This window comes from Erythrolamprus reginae, unplaced genomic scaffold (genome assembly GCF_031021105.1).
Source record: "Erythrolamprus reginae isolate rEryReg1 unplaced genomic scaffold, rEryReg1.hap1 H_74, whole genome shotgun sequence".
Lineage (NCBI taxonomy): Eukaryota > Metazoa > Chordata > Lepidosauria > Squamata > Dipsadidae > Erythrolamprus > Erythrolamprus reginae.
The window spans coordinates 71571-92814 of record NW_027248533.1 but is presented as its reverse complement, the minus strand read 5'-3'; the positions used below and the strand labels follow the sequence as shown (position 1 = coordinate 92814).

The 21244-nt window shown below is 43.4% G+C and overlaps 1 protein-coding gene across 1 annotated transcript in view; it reads left to right on the top strand.

Annotated features, from left to right (window-relative positions):
* Positions 1-449: 449 nt before the first annotated feature.
* LOC139155872 (MICOS complex subunit Mic19-like) overlaps positions 450-21244 on the top strand; it is a gene marked incomplete at its 5' end in the record, with an annotated part of 73673 nt that continues 52878 nt past the window's right edge. The window contains one exon of the mRNA XM_070731213.1: positions 450-594. Within this exon, the coding sequence (XP_070587314.1) occupies positions 450-594 (145 nt within the window). The remainder of the gene's footprint in view (positions 595-21244) is intronic.

The window sequence follows — 21244 nt, the reverse complement described above, 5'->3', positions numbered from 1 at the left end:
GCCTTAAAATCATATCAATAACATACATACTTATGCATTTTCTTTATTCCATCAAGCAAAATTGAATATCCTATTTTGCACCTATTTTTTATTATGATTTATCAGTCTGTATGTCTTCTTTTCCATCATACTCCTCTCTATCTCCATCTCCTGTACCTACCTTCCTACTCCTTCTCGCCCCCTTCCTACTCCTTACTCCTTTCTTCCTCCCCTCCCTTTCTATTTCCTCTTTCACCTGCTCAACCTTCCACTGATTGATGATGATGATGATGATGATGCTAATAATAATAATAATAATAATAATAATAATAATAAACAAAAAACAGCAGAGTTGGAAGGGACCTTGCAGGTCTTCTACTCCAATCCCCTGCATGGGCAGGAGACCCTATGCTTCTTATTATAATCCTACCACTTATTATATTTACTCTGTCTCGTCTCTTTTTTTGCAGATTAAAACAAAACCAATCGTCCGTCCAAGATGAAGTGGCTAAAGCCCTTGACCGGGAGAGGGTTGTGTCCAGCGATCATTTGACTAGGGCCGTTCTGCGCGAGAGAGCTTCAGCCGAAGATGAACGCATGAAGTCACAGCTACTGGTAAGTTGTGCGGTTCTTCCCAAAATTATGCGGTTGCAAAAATACTTAAGCTCAGGGGTCTCCAACCGTGGCAACTTTTAAGACTTGGGGACTTCAAGTCCCAGAGTTCCTCAGTCAGCTTTGCTTTAAGACTTGGGGACTTCAAGTCCCAGAATTCCTCAGCCAGCTTTTTGAGGAACCCTGGGAGTTGAAGTCCACAAGTCTTAAAGTTGCCAAGGTTGGAGACCCCTGCCCAAGAAGATCTAGTTGACCATACAGCGAGGAGGATTGGACTAGATTATTATTAATATTATTTATTGCATTTATATGCCGTTCAACACTAAACGGACTCTGAGCGGCCTTGTAGATGACCTACAGGGTCCCTTCCAACGCTAATATTCTGTAATCTACCTGGTAGCCCACATTTAATACTTCTCATTAGAGCTGTCGTGTGTTGAAAACTTCATTCGAACCCGCTGAGATTTACAGTCGCTGGAATAGTTTTCATGGCGGTGACGTGGCTATAAATAACTTATTGACAATCCATCAACGGACAAATTATGAGGGCCAGGTGGATCCGCCGAGCATCTGGAATTTAAAACGTAAATCTGTGGATAACGGAGGTAGACAAAAGCACGCTGTATATCCATCTCCTTATAATGACTGGCGTTCAGCATTTGTACATTTGCTTCAGCGCTGGGCTGGAAACGAGCAGCTTTTAAGACATTATATGTCGGAAAAACTGGTTGACTTAGCTGCCACCAGCATTTAAAACCTCATTTTCCAGTGGAGAGACAAAGAAAATACACTTTCTGGTGAAAATTGGTGCAAGATACAGTGAGACCTCGTCTTACGAACTTAATTGGTTCAGGGAGGAGGTTCGTAAGGGGAAAAGTTCGCAAGACAAAACAATGTTTCCCATAGGAAACAATGGAAAAGCTATTAATGCGTGCAAGCCCCTCCTCCAAAAATCGCAAAAACGGGCGCTCTGCTGGGCGCCGCCTCCCGGGAGCTTTCCGGCGCTCTCCCAAACCCAAAAAGTTCGGATTTGGGTTCGGGAGAACGCCGGGAAGCGCCGCCTCCTGGCTGTCCCCTTCTGAAACAGCCGGGGCGCTTCTCGGCGTTCTCCCGAACCCGAACTTTTGCCGAACTTTTTGGGTTCGGGAGAGCACCGAGAAGCGCCCAGCAGAGCGCCCGTTTTTGTGATTTTTTTGAGGGGGGGGGCCTTGCACGCATTAAGTTGTTTTCCAGACCCTAACAGCCTGCAGGAACCAGCACATCACTTCCACTGCTTCACCGACTGGACATGGGGTGGAAATGTACAGCTGGGTATCATCAGCATACAGCATATATATCTGGTGGGGGTAAGAAAACCTCCGCATTGGCAACAGGGAAGGGCATCCGGCCAGTAAACGCTCAGCTCCATTCACTCCACACCGCAAGGGATTTGGGGCTCATTAAAAGGAGATGAGGATCATCATTATTATTATTTATTAGATTTGTATGCCGCCCCTCTCCGCAGACTCGGGGCGGCCCACAACAGTGATAAAAACAGTATACAATGACAAATCTAATATTAAATGTCTATAATAATAAATCTATCATTAAAAGTCTAAAAAACCCCATTGTTTAAAAATCATACATACAACATACCATACATAAAACTGCATAGGCAGGGGGAGATATCTCAGTTCCCCCATGCCTGACGGCAGAGGTGGGTTTTAAGGAGTTTACGAAAGGCGAGGAGGGTGGGGGCAATCCTAATCTCTGGGAGGAGCTGGTTTCAGAGGGTTGGGGCCGCCACAGAGAAGGCTCTTCCCTTGGATCCCACCAGACGACAGGATGATCTGAAGTCCCCTAAAGGGATGTTTTTCGACTCCAAGGAAGCTTCTGATTTTCTCCAAAAGCAAATTACAGCGGATTCTTTTTTAATTTCCCAGATTTTCCCCACTTTCCTTCCACCCCTTTGTCTCCGGTGTTTTAAAAATGGCTGGCCTAAAAAACGCCACAGGGCGAGCACGCTAAACGAGGCGACGTGTTTTCCTTAATCAAAAAAGAGAGAGCCTACCTTGTTTACAAGCCTGTGGTATTTTATGACATAGCTCATTTAGCTCATTCATCATTTTAATAGAAAAATGAGTCCCTTTCTGTGATTTTTTGAAATAATTGGTGGGAAACCACGCCGGCTAACACTGAATTACTTCTTTTTGAGGTCTACCCAAGCAGAGACAGACCATAGCGGTATAGCAGACGGAGTTCAGTAATGAGTATTTGCAATGCAGTGAAAAATATCCATGAAATTAGTGTTCATTCCTAAAACTTCGAACAGAATTAAGGCAATTCTGCATTTCATGGCTAAGGCAGGGCTAGAACTCCCTGTCGCCTGGTGTTTGGCCGAAAGTCATTCAGTCGACTTTCGTGGCTAAGGCGGGACTAGAACTCACTGTCTTCTGGTGATTGGCTCAAAGGCTCCAAGCCAGCTTTCATGCAGGACTAGAACTCCCAGTCTCCTGGTGATTGGCTCAAAGTCACCCAGTCGATTTTCATGACTAAGGGGGGGACTAGAACTCCCAGTCTGCTAGTGATTGGCCCAAAGTCACCCATCCAGCTTTCATGCCTAAGCAGGGACTAGAACTCCCAGTCTCCTAGTGATTGGCCCAAAGTCACCCACCCAGCTTTCATGCCTAAGCAGGGACTAGAACTCCTAGTCTCCTGGTGATTGGCCCAAAGTCACCCAGCCAGCTTTCATGCCTAAGCAGAGACTAGAACTCCCAGTCTCCTGGTGATTGGCCCAAAGTCACCCAACCATATTACATGTTTAAGGAGGGACTAAAACTCCCAGTCTCCTGGTGATTGGCCCAAAGTCACCCAACCATATTACATGTTTAAGGAGGGATTAGAACTCCCAGTCTCCTGGTGATTGGCCCAAAGTCACCCAGTCGATTTTCATGACTAAGGGGGGGGACTAGAACTCCCAGTCTGCTAGTGATTGGCCCAAAGTCACCCACCCAGCTTTCATGCCTAAGCAGGGACTAGAACTCCCAGTCTCCTAGTGATTGGCCCAAAGTCACCCACCCAGCTTTCATGCCTAAGCAGGGACTAGAACTCCCAGTCTCCTGGTGATTGGCCCAATGTCACCCAGCCAGCTTTCATGTCTAAGGCAGGATTTTTACTTTCACTTGAAAGTTAGCCCAAAGTCACCCAGCAAAGCTGCCTGAGGAACTCTGGGAGTTGAAGTCCGCAAGTCTTAAAGTTGGAGCCAAGGTTGGAGACTCCTGTTCTAAACGATGCTGCAGCCGTGCGTACAGCAGATCAGAGCCAAAAATCTTTAAACATAATCCAATAAGCCTTCTGCCAACAATGCCTGGTGACAGACCGGATGGTTTATTTGCCTCTTGGATTAGACGCTCCTGTGTCCGAATAAATTTCTGCTTATGTAGGCACGTATCTATCATCCGGAATAGAATAATAGCGCAGCAACAATTTCTGCCCTGAAAGACAGGTAGTCCTTGACTGACAAGAGTTCACTTAGTGACCGTTTGAAGTTAGACCGGCACTGGGGGGAAAAAGAAACTTAACAGTTGTTTTTCACCCTTAGTGAATATTTATTTATTTACTTATTTACTTATTTACTTATTTACTTATTTACTTATTTACTTATTTACTTATTTACTTATTTACTTATTTACTTATTTATTAGATTTGTAGGCCGCCCCTCTCCGTAGACTCGGGGTGGCATACAAATATTGCAGCGTCGCACATCAAAATTCGAACACTTGGCACCCGACATGTATTTGTGATGGTTGCAGAGTTCCCCCAGCGTGTGGCAATCCTGTTTTGCGATCTTCTGACAAGCAAAGTCCATGGCGGAAGCTGGGTTCCCTTAACAACCGTGTGACTGGCTTAACGACTGCAGTGATTCGCTTAACAATTTGCAGCCGAAAAGGTTGTAAAATGGGACAAAACTCTCTTTTAAGAAGTGTCTTGCTTAGCGACGGAAATTCTGGGCTCAGTTGCGGTCGTAAACCGAGGACTACTTGTATCTCCTCCTCCTCTTCCCTTTCACCATATTATTTTATTTAATTATTTAATTAATTTTATTAATTGGATTTGTATGCCACCCCTCTCCCTGGACTCGGGGGGGCTCGCAACAGAGTACATAATACAGCGTTCCCTCGATTTTCATGGGTTCGAACTTCGCAAAAAGTCTATACTACGGTTTTTCAAAAATATGAATTAAAGAATACTTCACGGTTTTTTCCCCTATACCACTGTTTTTCCCGCCTGATGATGTCATATGTCATCGCCAAACTTTCATCCGCCTTTAATAAATATTTTTTTAATAAACTTTATTTATTTATTATTTATTTATTTATTATTTATTATTTGGATTTGTATGCCTCCCCTCTCCGAAGACTCGGGGCGGCTCACAACAAGTGAAAAAACAATCCAATACATAATCCAATTAATTAAAATATTATAAATTTAAGAAAACCCCCTATACTAACATACACACACACACACAAGCATACCATATATAAATTCAACGTGCCCAGGGGGAGATGTTTAGTTTCCCCATGCCTGACGGCAAAGGTGGGTTTTGAGGAGTTTACGGAAGGCAGGAAGAGTAGGGGCAGTTCTGATCTCCAGGGGGAGTTGATTCCAGAGAGTCGGTGCCGCCACAGAGAAGGCTCTCCCCCTGGGGCCCGCCAACCGGCATTGTTTAGTTGACGGGACCCGGAGGAGGCCCACTCTGTGGGACCTAATCGGTCGCTGGGATTCATGCGGCAGAAGGCGGTCTCGGAGATATTCTGGTCCAGTGCCTTTAATAAATAAACATGGTGAGTAATAATCTAAATGGTTGCTAAGGGAATGGGAAATTGTAATTTAGGGGTTTAAAGTGTTAAGGGAAGGCTTGTGATGCTGTTCATAGCCAAGAATCGTGTATTTACTTCCGCATCTCAACTTTGCAGAAATTTGACTTTCGCGGGTGGTCTCGGAACGCATCCCCCGCGAAAATTGAGGGAACACTTTTGATTCAATTAATAGCAGTTAAAAGTCTTAAAAAACGTCCTAATAATTAAAAACATTCAATTATCATTCACTCAGTCCATAATTTATTCTAAACACATTCGTTGGTCAGGCAGGGAAAGGTCTAATGGCCCCAGGCTGGGCGGCAAAGATGAGTCTTCAAACTCTTTCGGAAGGCAAGGAGGGTGGGGGCAGTGCGAATATCTGGGGGGAGTTGGTTCCAAAAAGCCGGGGCCCCCACAGAGAGGGCTCTTCCCCTAGGTCCCGCCAAATGACATTGTCTGGTAGACGGGACCCTGGGAAGACCAACTCTTTGAGACCTCCCCGTATGCTGGGATTAGAAGAAGAAGAAAAAAGAGACAAATTTAAATTAAAATAGCATAGGATGTTATTTTACTTTTACTAACATTCTATGTTCGTCCTCAGTGGAATACTTTTATGGAGCATGTTGTGTTTAATAGCAGGAGAAATTTTGGACAAATTCTCCTTGAGAGAAAAAAGGCTTTTTAAAGAAGGAAAAAAGTCACCCAGGATGCTTTTTTGTTTTTATAATTTGCAGCATAATGGTTGTATTGAGATGTATTTAAACGCCTGCACCTTTCTGGAAAGCAAACATGCCATTCTAAGAATGGAAGAATTAAAAATAATGCCCACTTATTTGTATTCAAGGTGTAGAATCCTAGTAAAGTTTCTAGGGAGTAAAATAACAACAACAACTGAAAATCGAGCTGCAACGACTCTGGCATATGCCAGTGAAACTGGTCCCAGTGGTCCTTGGCACGCTGGGCGCAGGGCCAAAGGATCTCAGCGGACATTTGAAAACCATCGGAATTGACAAAATCTCCACCTGTCAATTGCAAAAGGCCGCTTTACTGGGATCGGCAAACATAATTCGCCGCTACATCACACAGTCCTAGGTGCTTGGGAAGCGCCCGACTGGTGATGAAATACGAAATCCAGCATAGTGATCTCGTTTGCTGTGTTGCATTGGTAATAGCAACAACGACAAAGAATCAGTATTTATTTATTTATTCAATTTAGTGTAGTAAAACTGCAAAATTCCTAGATGTTTGGGAAGTGTTTGGTTTGTGATACTGTGATACAAAATCCAGCATATCAACCTCATTTGCTGTGTATTACTTTTTTGTGTGAATAAATTATTATTAATAATAATAATACAAAACAAACATGCTAAAATATTTTGGGACTTTCGAATTCAAACTGACACGGTTTTGAAACACAATGCACCGGACCTCATGATTGTCAAAAAAGTGTGGATCATTGATGTCGCCACACCAGGTGACAGTTGAATTGATGAGAAACAACAAGAAAAGCGTAGCCGATATCAAGATCTTAAAATCAAACTATAATGACTCTGGCATAAACCAGTACAGGTGGTCCCAGTGGTAATCGGCACATTGGGTGCTGTGCCAAAAGACACAAAAGCCAGCATTTGAAAACAATAAACATTGACAAAATCACGATCTGTCAGTTGCAAAAGGCCACAGTACTTGGATCTGCGCGCATCATATAAAAATACATCACACAGTCTTAGACGCTTGGGAAGTGTTCAACTTGTGATATTGTGATACGAAATCCAGCATATCAATCACGTTTGCTGCGTCTTACTGTTTTTTGTGAAAATAAATTAATAATAATAATAATAATAGTAGTAGTAATAATAATAATAATAATGATGATGATGCTGTCAAAGCCAGAATTGAAAAATCAACAGACGATCCAAAGTGCAGACTCTGTAAAGAAACAGATGAAACAATCGATCACATACTCAGCTGCTGCAAAAAGATCGCACAGACTGACTACAAGCATAGACAGGATGCTGTGGCACAGATGATCCACTGGAACTTGTGCCGGAACTACCATTTACCAGTGGCAAAGAACTGGTGGGATCATAAGCCCGAAAAAGTGGTCGAAAATGAGCAAGCAAAACTACTGTGGGACTTCCGACTTCAGACTGACCGAATTCTGAAGCATAACACACCAGACATTGTGATCGTGGAGAAAAAGAAAGTATGGATCATCGACATCGCAATCCCAGGAGACAGCAGAATTGAGGAGAAGCCGCTAGAGAAATTAGTGAAATACGAATATCTACAAATCGAGCTGCAACGACTCTGGCATAAGCCAGTGAAGGTGGTCCCAGTGATACTTGGCACGCTGGGCGCAGGGCCAAAGGATCTCAGCGGACATTTGAAAACCATCGGAATTGACAAAATCTCCATCTGTCAATTGCAAAAGGCCACTTTACTGGGATCGGCAAATATAATTCGCCCCTACATCACGCAGCCCTAGGTGCTTGGGAAGCGCCCGACTGGGGATGAAATACGAAATCCAGCATAGTGATCTCGTTTGCTGTGTTGTACTGACAACAACAACAGCAAGAACAATAATAATAATAATAATAACAACAACAATAACAACAACAACAACAATAATAATAATATATTATGCAGCTCAAAGGAAGCCAGAAGTTCCCAGACCTACTTTAGTGAGCTTACGTGGAAATTATTTCCTTTTGTTTTTAGTTGGAATGGCCCCCTGGTAAAGCATCTTTTGCAAACTGGAGGATTTGTTTGTTCAAAACTGAAGGATTCATTTGTTCGAGCCCTGAAAAGTCTGAATATTGAAGGCTTGTTTAGGAAAAAAAATAGCAATAGGAGGATGAATCACACTGTGTTCCACAGGCCCCCTTAATGGCTTTGCAAAAAACAGGCAGTTAGTGCTTAAATCAGTACATTAGCCAGGTGTTGCAGAAGAATAATTAGATTTATCCGGATCGGAGAACTGGAGCAGGTTTCCCCCTTTGCCCTCTTAAAAAGCTCCATTTTCTCTCCAAAATGTGTAATTGATCTTAGACTCTGCTAGGCTTTGGTTTGCGAAGAGAGGTAAGAGTAAGGTGGGAGTTTGTCCACCTGAGTCCCCTCTTGGCTTCTGTGGTTCGTCCTGGAAGGATGAGATTGTCCTTTTAGAAGGAGTATACCTATGTTTTGTTTTGTTTTTTGGGGGGAAGGTGTTCCCTCTGAATTTAATTTAATTAGTGAGAAGACATTTAATTCATTCATAGATAAATGCACAGCTTTGGTTAGAACAGTAGATACCCAACCTTGGCAGCTTTAAGACCTGGAGACCCTAATCCTCAGAATGGATAGATGGAGGATGATTATTTTATTATATTATATTTTATTTTATTTTATTTTATTTTATATTCATTCATTCATTTATTTATTCATTCATTCATTCATTCATTCATTCATTCATTCATTCATTCATTTATTTATTTATTTATTTATTTATTTATTTATTTATTAAATTTGTATGCCGCCCCTCTCCGCAGCCATGTTGGAAGCACTAAAAGGTTTCCGGATTGGGAGGATTGAATGGACGGATGGACAGGCGGACGGATAGATGATATGGATGGATGCATGGATAGATAGAGATGGATTGATGGATAGATGGGCAGATAGGTGAAAGATGGATGGATGGATAGAGATGGATGGATGAACAGATAGATGATAGAGACAGTTGGATGGATGGACGGACAGATAGATGATAGAAATGGATGGATGGATCGATGGACGGATATTCTGGTCCAATTGTTGCTGCAACTTGAGCATTACCTGTAAATTGCATTTCCCTCGGGAACTCAGCTGATACCCGCGCCTATCATTTCTGACGCTGTGTCTTTTCTACCGTACCGAATATGGCTGTTCTCCAGTTCCCGGTGTCGATCTACCAGCCAAGCCTCCTGACCTCCTGACCCGGCGGAAGTTACAGCCAATTTAGTTTTTCTCCTTCCTCACCCACCGGCTCCCTTACCCTGTTTAAGCGAAGCCCTTCCCTTCCAATCCCGTCTCTCCCCCTTCTTATTTTTAAAAAATAGCAACCATATTTCATCCCTTCTCATTTCCTTAATTATCATGCAGGCAACCAGTGGGGATTGTGACATTAGGATAAATAAATGGCTTCTGATTTTTTGCCTCGGAGGGACTCCCTCGCTGTTTCTCTCTTCCCCTCGAGTGGATCCGGCAGTCGTAAACGAGCGAGTTCAGAGTACTTTATGATAGATTGTTAATGGTGCCGCGAGTCAGCCAACAGGCCTCCGTTACTATAGCATCTGTCACAATTCATGGTCATTAGCTTCCCTTTTAATGGTTTCCTTTTTTCATAATCGTTTCTGCTAGGAGAAAAAAAAAAGAAAGGGGGAAAAGAAGAGAAAAGAATTCCAAACACAAGGAAACGTTCTCGCTCGTTTGGAAAACCAGAAGATACAGTTCGCTTAGAATCCTCAATCTGAGTATTGCATTGGCAGTTCTGTGTTAGCAAAAACTTCAGAAGAGAAGGATTGAGGGGTCGTGATTTCTGACAGTCTCAAAATGGGTGAGCAGTGTGGTCGGGCGGTAGGAAAGGCAAGTAGGATGCTTGGCTGCATAGCTAGAGGTATAACAAGCAGGAAGAGGGAGATTGTGATCCCCTTATATAGAGCGCTGGTGAGACCACATTTAGAGTACTGTGTTCAGTTCTGGAGACCTCACCTACAAAAAGATATTGACAAAACTGAACGGGTCCAAAGACGGGCTACAAGAATGGTGGAAGGTCTTAAGCATAAAACGTATCAGGAAAGACTTAATGAACTCAATCTGTATAGTCTGGAGGACAGAAGGGAAAGGGGGGACATGATCGAAACATTTAAATATGTTAAAGGGTTAAATAAGGTCCAGGAGGGAAGTGTTTTTAATAGGAAAGTGAACACAAGAACAAGGGGGCACAATCTGAAGTTAGTTGGGGGAAAGATCAGAAGCAACATGAGAAAATATTATTTTACTGAAAGAGTAGTAGATCCTTGGAACAAACTTCCAGCAGACGTGGTTGGTAAATCCACAGTAACTGAATTTAAATATGCCTGGGATAAACATATATCCATTGTAAGATAAAATACAGGAAATAATATAAGGGCAGACAAGATGGACCAGGAGGTCTTTTTCTGCCGTCAGTCTTCTATGTTTCTATGTTTAGTAACCATTCCGAAAAGTGACTTAGGGCTGTTTTTCCCACGCTCCGTTGCAGCTGTTGTGGTGGTCACATGATCAGAATTCAGATGTTCATACCTATTTAATTTCAGAATAAATCATTTTTCCTCGCTGCCAACTTTCTAATTTTGTCATCTAGACAAACCAATTGTCTTCTAATTTAATTTCATCATTGATATTCTTTCAAAGGTTTAATACAAACAATATTAACATTTTAAAGGCTATGCTGTAGTGCCTCCTTCCTCTCTTTATACATTTTTCTAAAAACTGAAAACCCTTATGTAACTGATTTATTCTTAAATACCGAAATTAAATAGGCATGAACTAAGAATTTTTTGTGATTATATATGATTTAGAAACATAGAAGATTGACAGCAGAAAAAGACCTCATGGTCCATCTAGTCTGCCCTTATACTATTTCCTATCACCTGTTTCCTCCCACTTATGACTGTATGACTGCAACTTGTTGCTTGTATCCTTAAGATCTTTCATTAATATTGATTGTTTCCTCATTGCTTATTTGACCCCTATGACAATCATTAAGTGTTTTTTACATAGAAACATAGAAGATTGACAGCAGAAAAAGACCTCATGGTCCATCTAGTCTGCTCTTATACTATTTCCTGTATTTTATCTTACGGTGGATCTATGTTTATCGCAGGCAGGTTTAAATTCACTGACTGTGGATTTACCAACCACGTCTGCTGGAAGTTTGTTCCAAGCATCTACTACTCTTTCAGTGAAATAATATTTTCTCAGTTTGCTTCTGATCTTTTCCCCCAACTAACCTCAGATTGTGACCCCTTGTTCTTGTGTTCACTTTCCTATTAAAAACACTTCCCTCCCGAACCTCATTTAACCCTTTAACACATTTAAATGTTCCCTTCCAGCTTTATTCCGTTCCATTCCATCTCATATTGTGGGTGTTCCAACACTGGAAGTTTTTAAGCAGACGATTAGACAAGCATTTGTCTGAAATGGTATCGGGGTCTCCTGCTTGAGCAGGGGATTGGACTAGAAGACCTCCACGCACCCTCCCAACTCTATTATCCTGACTTCTCTCAGCTTTCAGGTATATATTTGACCGGCCACTAAACTACTAGTCGTAAGTCAAGGACAACCGGTGGAGCTCTTCCTTCTGCTTGAAGGTGGTTTCATGCTTTGCAATAGGACACCCTGCTTTTGTGGAGTTGGTTTCTTCCAAAGCCATCTCAAAACCTTTTACTGGTTGACACCATGGTTCTTTGCTGTGTCAGCACTTCTGCATTATTCGGCATTCAGGATTTGGGAGGGGGGGAAGCATGCTGGAGGAGCCCATGGGAGTTTTGATTTTATATGAGAAAAGGAGGGGGGGATTTGCAGCCTGGCACAGATGTGCAGAGTAGACCTGCTTATCACCAACTCAAGGTTAACAGACTGTGCACTCCAAAAGCATGACACGCCAGCGAAGATGCACCCACCTGATGCTTATGGACATTTTGGATTGGGTGGACTGCCAAAGCGGGGTGTTGGGGTTACAGTGGCACCTCTACTTGCGAACTTCATTCATTCCATGACCAGGTTCTTAAGTAGAAAAGTTTGTAAGAAGCAATTTTTCCCATAGGAATCAATGTAAAAACAAAGAATGTGTGCGATTGGGGAAACCACAGACAGCACAGAGGGCCTATTTCCTCCCAAGAGATTCCTAGAGAGGCCCCACGGAGGCTTCTCCCTGCCTTTTCCAGCCCTGTTTCCTCCCAGGAGATTCCTAGAGAGGCCCCACAGAGACTTCTCCCTGCCTTTTCCAGCCCTGTTTCCTCCCAAGAGATTCCTAGAGAGGCCCCACGGAGGCTTCTCCCTGCCTTTTCCAGCCCTGTTTCCTCCCAGGAGATTCCTAGAGAGGCCGCATGGAGGCTTCTCCCCGCCTTTTCCGGCACTGTTTCCTCCAAGGAGATTCCTAGAGAGGCCCCACAGAGGCTTCTCCCTGCCTTTTCTGGTTACAGTTTCGAAGGCTCGGGTTTTTAAGTGGAAAATGGTTCTCGAGAAGACAAAAAAAATCTTGAATCTTATCTAAAAAAAGTTTGTAAGTAAACACATTCTTAGGTAAAGGTACCACTGTACTTTGTAAAAAAAGGCATCTCACGAGCCTTTTTTTCCAGACTTTGCTTTTCTTTCAAGTTGCATTTACTTCTAGTTTAGTAAAATTGACCTTCGAAGTTCAAAGTGGACTCTGAGTTTTGCTTTCCTAAATTCTGAGTGAAGCCGGTGAAAGTTTGTCGCAAGTTATGAAATTTCCTGAAAGTCTCCAATGTAGCTGCTGGAAGAGTTCTTGGCAGGGTTTTCGCTAAACATCACTTAGAGCCCACTGCAAGCCATTTCCTCTTCACTCGCAAAATGGATACGGAACAATTGAAAAAAAAAAATTGATGCCTGTGCCATAATTTTAAACGGGTTAGGGTCCCCTGCCAACTTTTGGAACCGGCACAGAGAAAAACCCACAACTTTTGCCAATAGGGAAGGAAGAGAAGAGGGGGGGGGGGGGGGGAGAGAAATCTATTTTATGCTCCATTAAACTGTTACACATCATAAATAATTTATGCGCCGGCGTTTGCGCCATTCTGCCGGGTGGGTGATAAACGGGCCATTTGCCGAGGGTTTTTAATGAATGCCATCGTTTTCTGGATTTCCCCACTTTCTTTAAAAAAAAAAAAAGGAGTTGTAGGATTCTTGAGTTCCCAACAATCGCTGTGTAATTGTAACGGGATGAAATGATCAGAAAGTGGATTTAAAAAAGAAACACACATAAAAAATCCACGACCGTTTCTGGATTTTTTTAAAAAAAAATCTTTTATTTGGTTAGGTGACTTTATAAATGATTGAAATGATAATAACATCTGAAGCAAGGGCAAAAATAATTCCACACCTGCCTACAAATGCTTTGGAAAGGAGATGGGGTCTTGCACCCAGCGTCGGGGTGAAACATATAGTCCCACATAGTATGGGTCTTCCACGAATCCCAGCGACCAGTTGGGTCCCACAGAGTGGGTCTTCTCCGTGTCCCGTCAACTAAACAATGCTGCTTGGCGGGACCCAGGGGAAGAGCCTTCTCTGTGGCGGCCCCGGCCCTCTGGAACCAACTCCTCCCAGAGATTAGAATTGCCCCCACCCTCCTTGCCTTTCGTAAGCTACTTAAAACCTACCTCTGCCGTCAGGCATGGGGGAACTGAGATACTCTTTCCCCCTAGGCCTTTACAATTTTATGCATGGTATGTCTGTATGTATGTTTGGTTTTTATATTAATGGGTTTTTTAATCGTTTTTAGTATTGGATTATTATTGTATACTGTTTTATTATTGCTGTTAGCCGCCCCGAGTCTCCGGAGAGGGGCAGCATACAAATCCAATTAATAATAATAATAATAATAATAATAATAATAATAATAATAATATGGTACACCTTGAGTTCACCTTGCAAATATAAGGAGGAGGAGGAGGAAGAGGAAGAAAGCAAAAGGCAAGACCACCCCATTTTTGAGGGGTCCTTGGTGCTGTCTGAGTTTGGTTGTTTTGTTAGAAACATTTCACGACCCAACTAGGTAACACCATCAATGCTATAGGAGAAGGATTTGTGGAGTGGAGGAAGGAAAAGGGAGGAAGAGGAGGAAGAGGATGGCTGTGAGTTTCTTGGTGCTTTCTCAGGTTGGTTATTTACATGCAGATATTTCACGACCCAACTAGGTAACACCATCAATGCCAGAAGGAAACGGGGTCTGCTCTGAATTTATATCGTAGTGGCTTGCTCTGTAAAATGTTGGTAGAGATGGACTTTGGTTGGGCTGTTTTCTCTTGGCTTGTTTGACAGTTCCTTGATTGGAGTATTATTTATTTCTTGATTGTGAATACGATGTTAATTTTGGAGTTAATTTATACTCACCTGAATGCTGATTGCTGGTAGGTAGGCTGCCAACAGTTTGGCGGATCGAATCTCAGTAGGCTCAAGGTTGACTCAGCCTTCCATCCTTACGAGGTCGGTGAAATGAGGACCCAGATTGCTGGGGGCAATAGGCTTATTCTTTGTAAACCACTTAGAGAGGGCTGTAAAGCACGGTCAAGCGGTATATAAGTCTGAATGCTAAAATGCTATTGCAATTAGGTTGACTCTTTCTTTGTGGCAGCTCCTGATATATTGGAAGACTGCTATCATGTCTCCCCTGGTCCTTCTTTTCATTCAACTAGCCATGCCCTGTTCCTGCAACTGTTCTTCATATATTTTAGCCTCTAGTCCCCTAATCTTCTTTGTCGCTCTTCTCTGCACTTTTTCTAGAGTCTCAACATCGTGGTGACCAAAACTGAATGCAGTATTTCAAGTTTGGCCTTACCAAGGCATTATATATTATATTAAATCTACAAAAACATATATGTTAACATGTTGTAAGTCGCCTGGAGTCTAAGGAGAAGGGCGGCATAAAAATTGAATAAACAAATAAATATACAGTGGTATTAACACTTTGCGTGATCTTGATTCTCTCCCTCTGTTGATGCAGCCTAGAACTGTGTTGGCTTTTTTGGCAGCTGCTGCACACGGCTGGCTCCTATTTAAGTGGTTGTCCACTAGGACTCCAAGATCCCTCTCACATTTACAACTGTTGAGCATCTACTGTACCTGTGCATTTTGTTTCTGTTGGCTAGATGTAGAACCTTACTTTAAAACAGAGACAAACATGTGAGTGGTAAGATGCAGGATGAGATTGGTCAGGGTTTTAAAAAGTTAAATTCAAAGGATTGAATTAAAACCTTTTTTTCTATTTTAATCTTTGTCTCTCCCTGGAATTTATATTTGGGATTTACTCCATCTGCATTTGTGATGGCTACCAATTAAACCCCATCCTCTTCACTCCATATTAATGAAGAGCATTCACAAATTATTATTATTTTGTAAAGTAATATAATTGGCATATAATAGAGATCAGTTTACCGTTTGGGGGGAAAACACACACACCTTTTGTTGGGTTTATTTGGGATTTCTGTGTAATCTCAGATTAACCCGTCTCTTAATTATTACCTTGTTTATCAAACGCGTTGGCAAGTTTGCGTATTGCATGATATCAACACACCGTGTGAAGCTTGCCCCAGCATGCTAATCAGTTGGGCTCAATGGCTTATTTTGCAATTCATTTATTACCAAGAGGGGCCTTCAAGCAGACGATATGTTGCCACTAGTTGAATTCATATCCAGCCTTCAAAAGCATACCAAGCATGGCTAAGAAGGCAGCATTAGATAATAGTAGATCTACCTAGAATAGTCAATACAGTATTTAAATACAGTGGCATCTCTACTTATGAACTTCATTCGTTCCGTGACCAGGTTCTTAAGTAGAAAAGTTTGTAAGAAGAGGCAATTTTTCCCATAGGAATCAATGTAAAAGCAAATAATGCTTGCGATTGGGGAAACCACAGGGAGGGTGGAGGCCTTGTTTCCTCCCGGGAGATTCCTAGAGAGGCCCCACGAAGGCTTCTCCCCTCCTTTTCCGGCCCTGTTTCCTCCCAGAGATTCCTAGAGAGGCCCCACGAAGGCTTCTCCCCTCCTTTTCCTGCCCTGTTTCCTCCCAGAGATTCCTAGAGAGGCCCCACGAAGGCTTCTCCCTGCCTTTTCCGGCCCTGTTTCCTCCCAGAGATTCCTAGAGAGGTCCCACGGAGGCTTCTCCCCGCCTTTTCTGGCCCTGTTTCCTCCCAGAGATTCCTAGAGAGGACCCACAGAGGTTTCTCCCCTCCTTTTCCGGCCCTGTTTCCTCCCAGGAGATTCCCAGAGAGGCCACACAGAGGCTTCTCCCCGCCTTTTCCGGCCATCGTCATTGTCGTCGTCATCATCACCATCATCATCATCTGAAATGGTCACTAAAATGAACGGTTGTAAGTCAAGGACTGCCCTGTAATGCAATTCTTAACCCTTGTCTTGGGGCCACCTTGAGAAACAGAACATTTCTGGCGCTCCCGCTTCCTAGGCGATGCGGTAAAGAAGAATTGCGCTCAAAAAAATGCCTCGCAGATCTTCGCAGAATACCTGATCCCTCCCTGCTACGACGGTTAGCATTTTTATGAAAAGCAAACAGTTGTGTTTTGTAAGCGTTAAAATAATGGCGCAGGGCTAATGGGAAGCCGACTGTGTCCGATCTGTGGCTGGGAGATAAGGGAGGTGTTTGCCAGAGAACGCTGATGTGTCATTTTCCATTCATGCTATTATGTTTGCGCATATATCAGGAAGCCCATAGCCTTCCAGTTACCGTCTTTGCGGATTAGTCTTCCGCTCTGGTCTTCGTGTGCCTGAAGCCCTAAAACAAATTCTTTTTGAACTTTGCTTGGGTCAAGCACACCTCTAGGTCGCGCGGATTTTGGGCCCTGAAGGAACAAGCTAAAAATCCCTTTGGGAAGCGGCCCCCAGATTTTTGGCGGCCCCATACCTATGCAGGGTGTGCCCGTGAGTGGCGCAGGCAGGCGCGCATGGTTTCCTTTGTATGAACATTACACGCAGAACCTCCATCACACAAATGGATAGAGTAGAGTAGAGTAGAATCTAATAGAATAGAATAGAATAGAATAATAATAATTTATTAGACTGGTATGTCACCCCTCTCTGGAGAGTTGAATAGAATAGAATAGAATTCTTTATTGGCCAAGTGTGATTGGACACACAAGGAATTTGTCTTTGGTGCAGATGCTCTCAGTGTGCATAAAAGGAAATATACATTGGTCAAGAATGAAGAGGTAAAAGACACTTAACGATTGTCATAGGGGTCTAATAAGCAATCAGGAAACAATCAATATTAATAAAAATCTTAAGGATACAAGCAACAAGTTGCAGTCATACAAGTCCTAAGTGGGGGGAAACAGGTGATAGGAACGATGTGAGAAAAAACTATTAGTAATAGTAGTGCAGACTTAGTAAATAGTTTGTCAGCATTGAGGGGATTATTTGTTTAGCAGAGTGATGGCTAAACAAATAATCCCCTCTGTCCTTGTGTCTAGTTGTCTTGGTGTGCGGTGCTCTGTAGCAGTGTTTCCCAACCTTGGCAATGTGGAGATATCAGGACTTTAACTCTTTACAAATTAGGCTGCAACCTCCCTTCCCCACTGCGCTGACATGCTTTCCTGCCTTCCACCTGGCCTCTTAGTGCCCCCCCCCCCAGTCATCCCCCCCCAGAGGACGGTACCACCCACTTTGGAAACCACTGGACTGGAGGGCTGGAGGGACAGATGGACAGGCAGACACTGACGATAGTTATGGATATGGACGTATAGATGGCTAGATAGCAATAGCAGCAGCATTTAGACTTATATGCCACTTCGTAGTGCTTTTGCAGCCCTCTCTAAGCAGTTTACAGAATCTGCATATCGGCCCCAACAATCTGGGTCCTCACTTGACCCACCTTGGAAGGCTGGAAGGCTTAGTCGACCTTGAGCCGGTGGTGAGATTTGAACTGCTGAACTACAGTTAGCAGTTAGCTGAAGGAGCCTGAAGTGCTGTGCTCTAACCACTGCGCCACCTCCAGCTCTGGATGGATGGACTTGAGTATGGATATAGATTAGATCAGAGGTCCTCAAGCTTGGCAAGTTTAAGACTTGTGGACTTCAACTCCCAGAGTTCTCCAGCCAGCTGGAGAATTCTGGGAGTTGATGTCCACAAGTCTTAAACTTGGCAAGTTTGAAGACCTCTGGATTAGATAGACAGGCAGACAAAAACAAGTTCCAGATTATTGATCATCTAGATTAGATTTATTGGATTTATATGCCGTCCCTCTCCGCAGACTCACGGCGGCTCACAACAATGGCAAAAACAGTACATTGTAACAAATCTAATATTTAGCAATCTAAATTACAGTTTTAGGTTAAAAAGTCCATAAAAGCAACCCCAATATATATAAAAAACAAGCACACAATCAATCATAGACCAAAACTACATGGGCAAGGGGGAGATGTTTCAATTCCCCCGTGCCTGACGGCAGAGGTGGGTTTTAAGGAGTTTACGAAAGGCAAGTAGGGTGGGGGCAATCCTAATCTCTAGGGGGAGCTGGTTCCAGAGGGTCGGAGCCACCACAGAGAAGGCTCTTCCCCTTGGTCCCGCCAGACGACATTGTTTAGTCGACGGGACCCGGAGAAGGCCAACTCTGTGGGACCTAACTGGCCGCTGGGATTCGTGCGACAGAAGGCGGTCCCAGAGATATTCTGGTCCGGTGCCATGAAGGGCTTTATAGGTCATAACCAACACTTTGAATTGTGATCGGAAACTGATCGGCAACCAATGCAGACCGCGCATTGTTGGAGTAACATGGGCATATTTAGAGAAGCCCATGACTGCTCTCGCAGCTGCATTCTGTAGGACCTGAAGTTTCCGAACATTTTTCAAAGGTAGCCCCATGTGGAGAGCATTACAGTAGTCAAACCTCGAGGTGATGAAGGCATGAGTGACTGTGAGCAGTGACTCCCGATCCAAATAGGGCCACAACTGCTGCACCAGGCGAACCTGGGCAAACGCCCCCCTCGCCACAGCTGAAAGGTGTTTCTCTAATGTGAGTTGTGGATCGAGGATGACACCCACGTTGCGGACCCTCTCTGAGGGGGTCAATACTATGATCTAAACATGGAGATGCTGCAATATTTGAAAGTATAAACCTGGGGAAAACCTGGAGAAAAAAATTTGAAAGTACAAACCTGGGAAAAGTCATCACTTTCTTCAGTGCCCTTATTAACTTTGAACAGTCACTAAACGGAACTGTTGTAAGTCGAGGACTGCCTGAACTTAAGGGTTCCATCCTATTACAAGGTGAGTCACAGCCATTTTGCTCATGTTCAAAACAAGAAACCCAAACTTATTAATTCCAGAGAGGACGACAAAGGGACTGGAACATCCAATCTGTTGCTTTTTCTCACATGAGCAGCAAAAGTGATACACACACACACAAACACACACTCCATAGCCCGGACTTGATAGAGAACGCAATTGAACCCGTCTTTCCGCCAGGGAAAAATACTTTGACAAGAAAATGCCCTCTGACCAATTAGAGATAATTTTTGTTCCTTGCCATTCCACCCTACCCGACGGCTGCCGTATTAAATCTTAATCAATAACAATGCTTTGGCTAATTGATGGAAAGTGTTTATATATTGGGTAAATGGCCTGTTTTGTAAACGTTGGGTTAGATTAACCAAAGCGGGCTAATTACAAACCACAGAATAAACAGGAGGTTTTGCTAAAGGCTTCCCATTTGGAGCGAGAAGCAGTCTGGGCTGTTTGATGCCGCCGTCAGCCCTGAAAAATGAGATAATGACATTATGCATACATCCGTAATGCGGGACAATTCCTTTCCACAATGCCTGCAAAGTATCATTACGTTGCCAGAAGTCTATGCAGTGTGATTGATCTCGTGCAATCCACTCCCTTCTGGTGTTAAAATGTAATTTAGATGAGCGTGTGCTGGGATGCCATGGGATAGACAGTAACATGGGGATTGTAATCCACATGTCCTTGGAGATTCTCACTCATCTAGATCATATCTTATCCCAAAGGTGCTTTTTCAAGAGGCAACTGGACTTTCTGGAGTTTTTATAATAATAATAATAACAACAGCAGAGTTGGAAGGGACCTTGGAGGTCTTCTAGTCCAACCCCCTGCTTAGGCAGGAAGCCCTGCACTACTTCAGACAAATGGTTATCCAACATCTTCTTTAAAACTTCCAGTGTTGGAACATTCACAACTTCTGGAGGGAAGCTGTTCCATGGATTAATAATAATTAATAATAATAATAATAATTAATAATAATAATAATAATAATAATAATAATAATAATTTATTAGATTTGTATGCCGCCCCTCTCCGAAGACTCGGGACGGCTCACAACAATAATAAATAGTTTACAAATCCAATATTAAAAAAAAACAATTTAAAAACCCTTATAGTAAAATACAGTGATCCCTCCATTATCGCGAGGGTTCCGTTCCAGAACCCCTCGCGATAATCGATTTTTCGCGATGTAGGGTTCCGGAAGTAAAAATACCATCTGCGCAGCGAGGAGCCAAAGATCGGGGTTTCCCAGCCGCCCACGCAAAGGGGAAACCCCGATCTTCAGCTCCTCACTGCTGCTGCACTACCGAGCAGATCAGCTGCTGGGCGGCCGAAGGAACCTTCCCTGGGTCTTCCCCGCCGCCTCGGCTCCTCGCTGATGCCCGCCCGCCGTTTGCCGCTCGCCCGTTCACCCGCCCACCCGCCGTTTGCCGCTCGCCCGTTCACCCGCCCACCCGCCGTTTGCCGCTCGAGAGCAAGAGGAAGGAAGAGAGTGACGTCATCGTGGGAAAAATCGCGATATAGCGTTTCGCGAAGATTGAGATCGCGAACATCGAGGGATTACTGTAATCACACAATCCATTCAAACCACCCATTCAATCCATTCAAACTTCTTCTTCTGAAGTTTAGTAAAAACTTCAGAAGAAGAGGATTTAGGGGTACTGATTTCTGTCTCAAAATGGGTGAACAGTGGAGTCAGGTGGTAGGGAAAGCAAGTAGAATGCTTGGCTGCATAGCTAGAGGTATAACAAGCAGGAAGAGGGAGATTGTGATCCTGC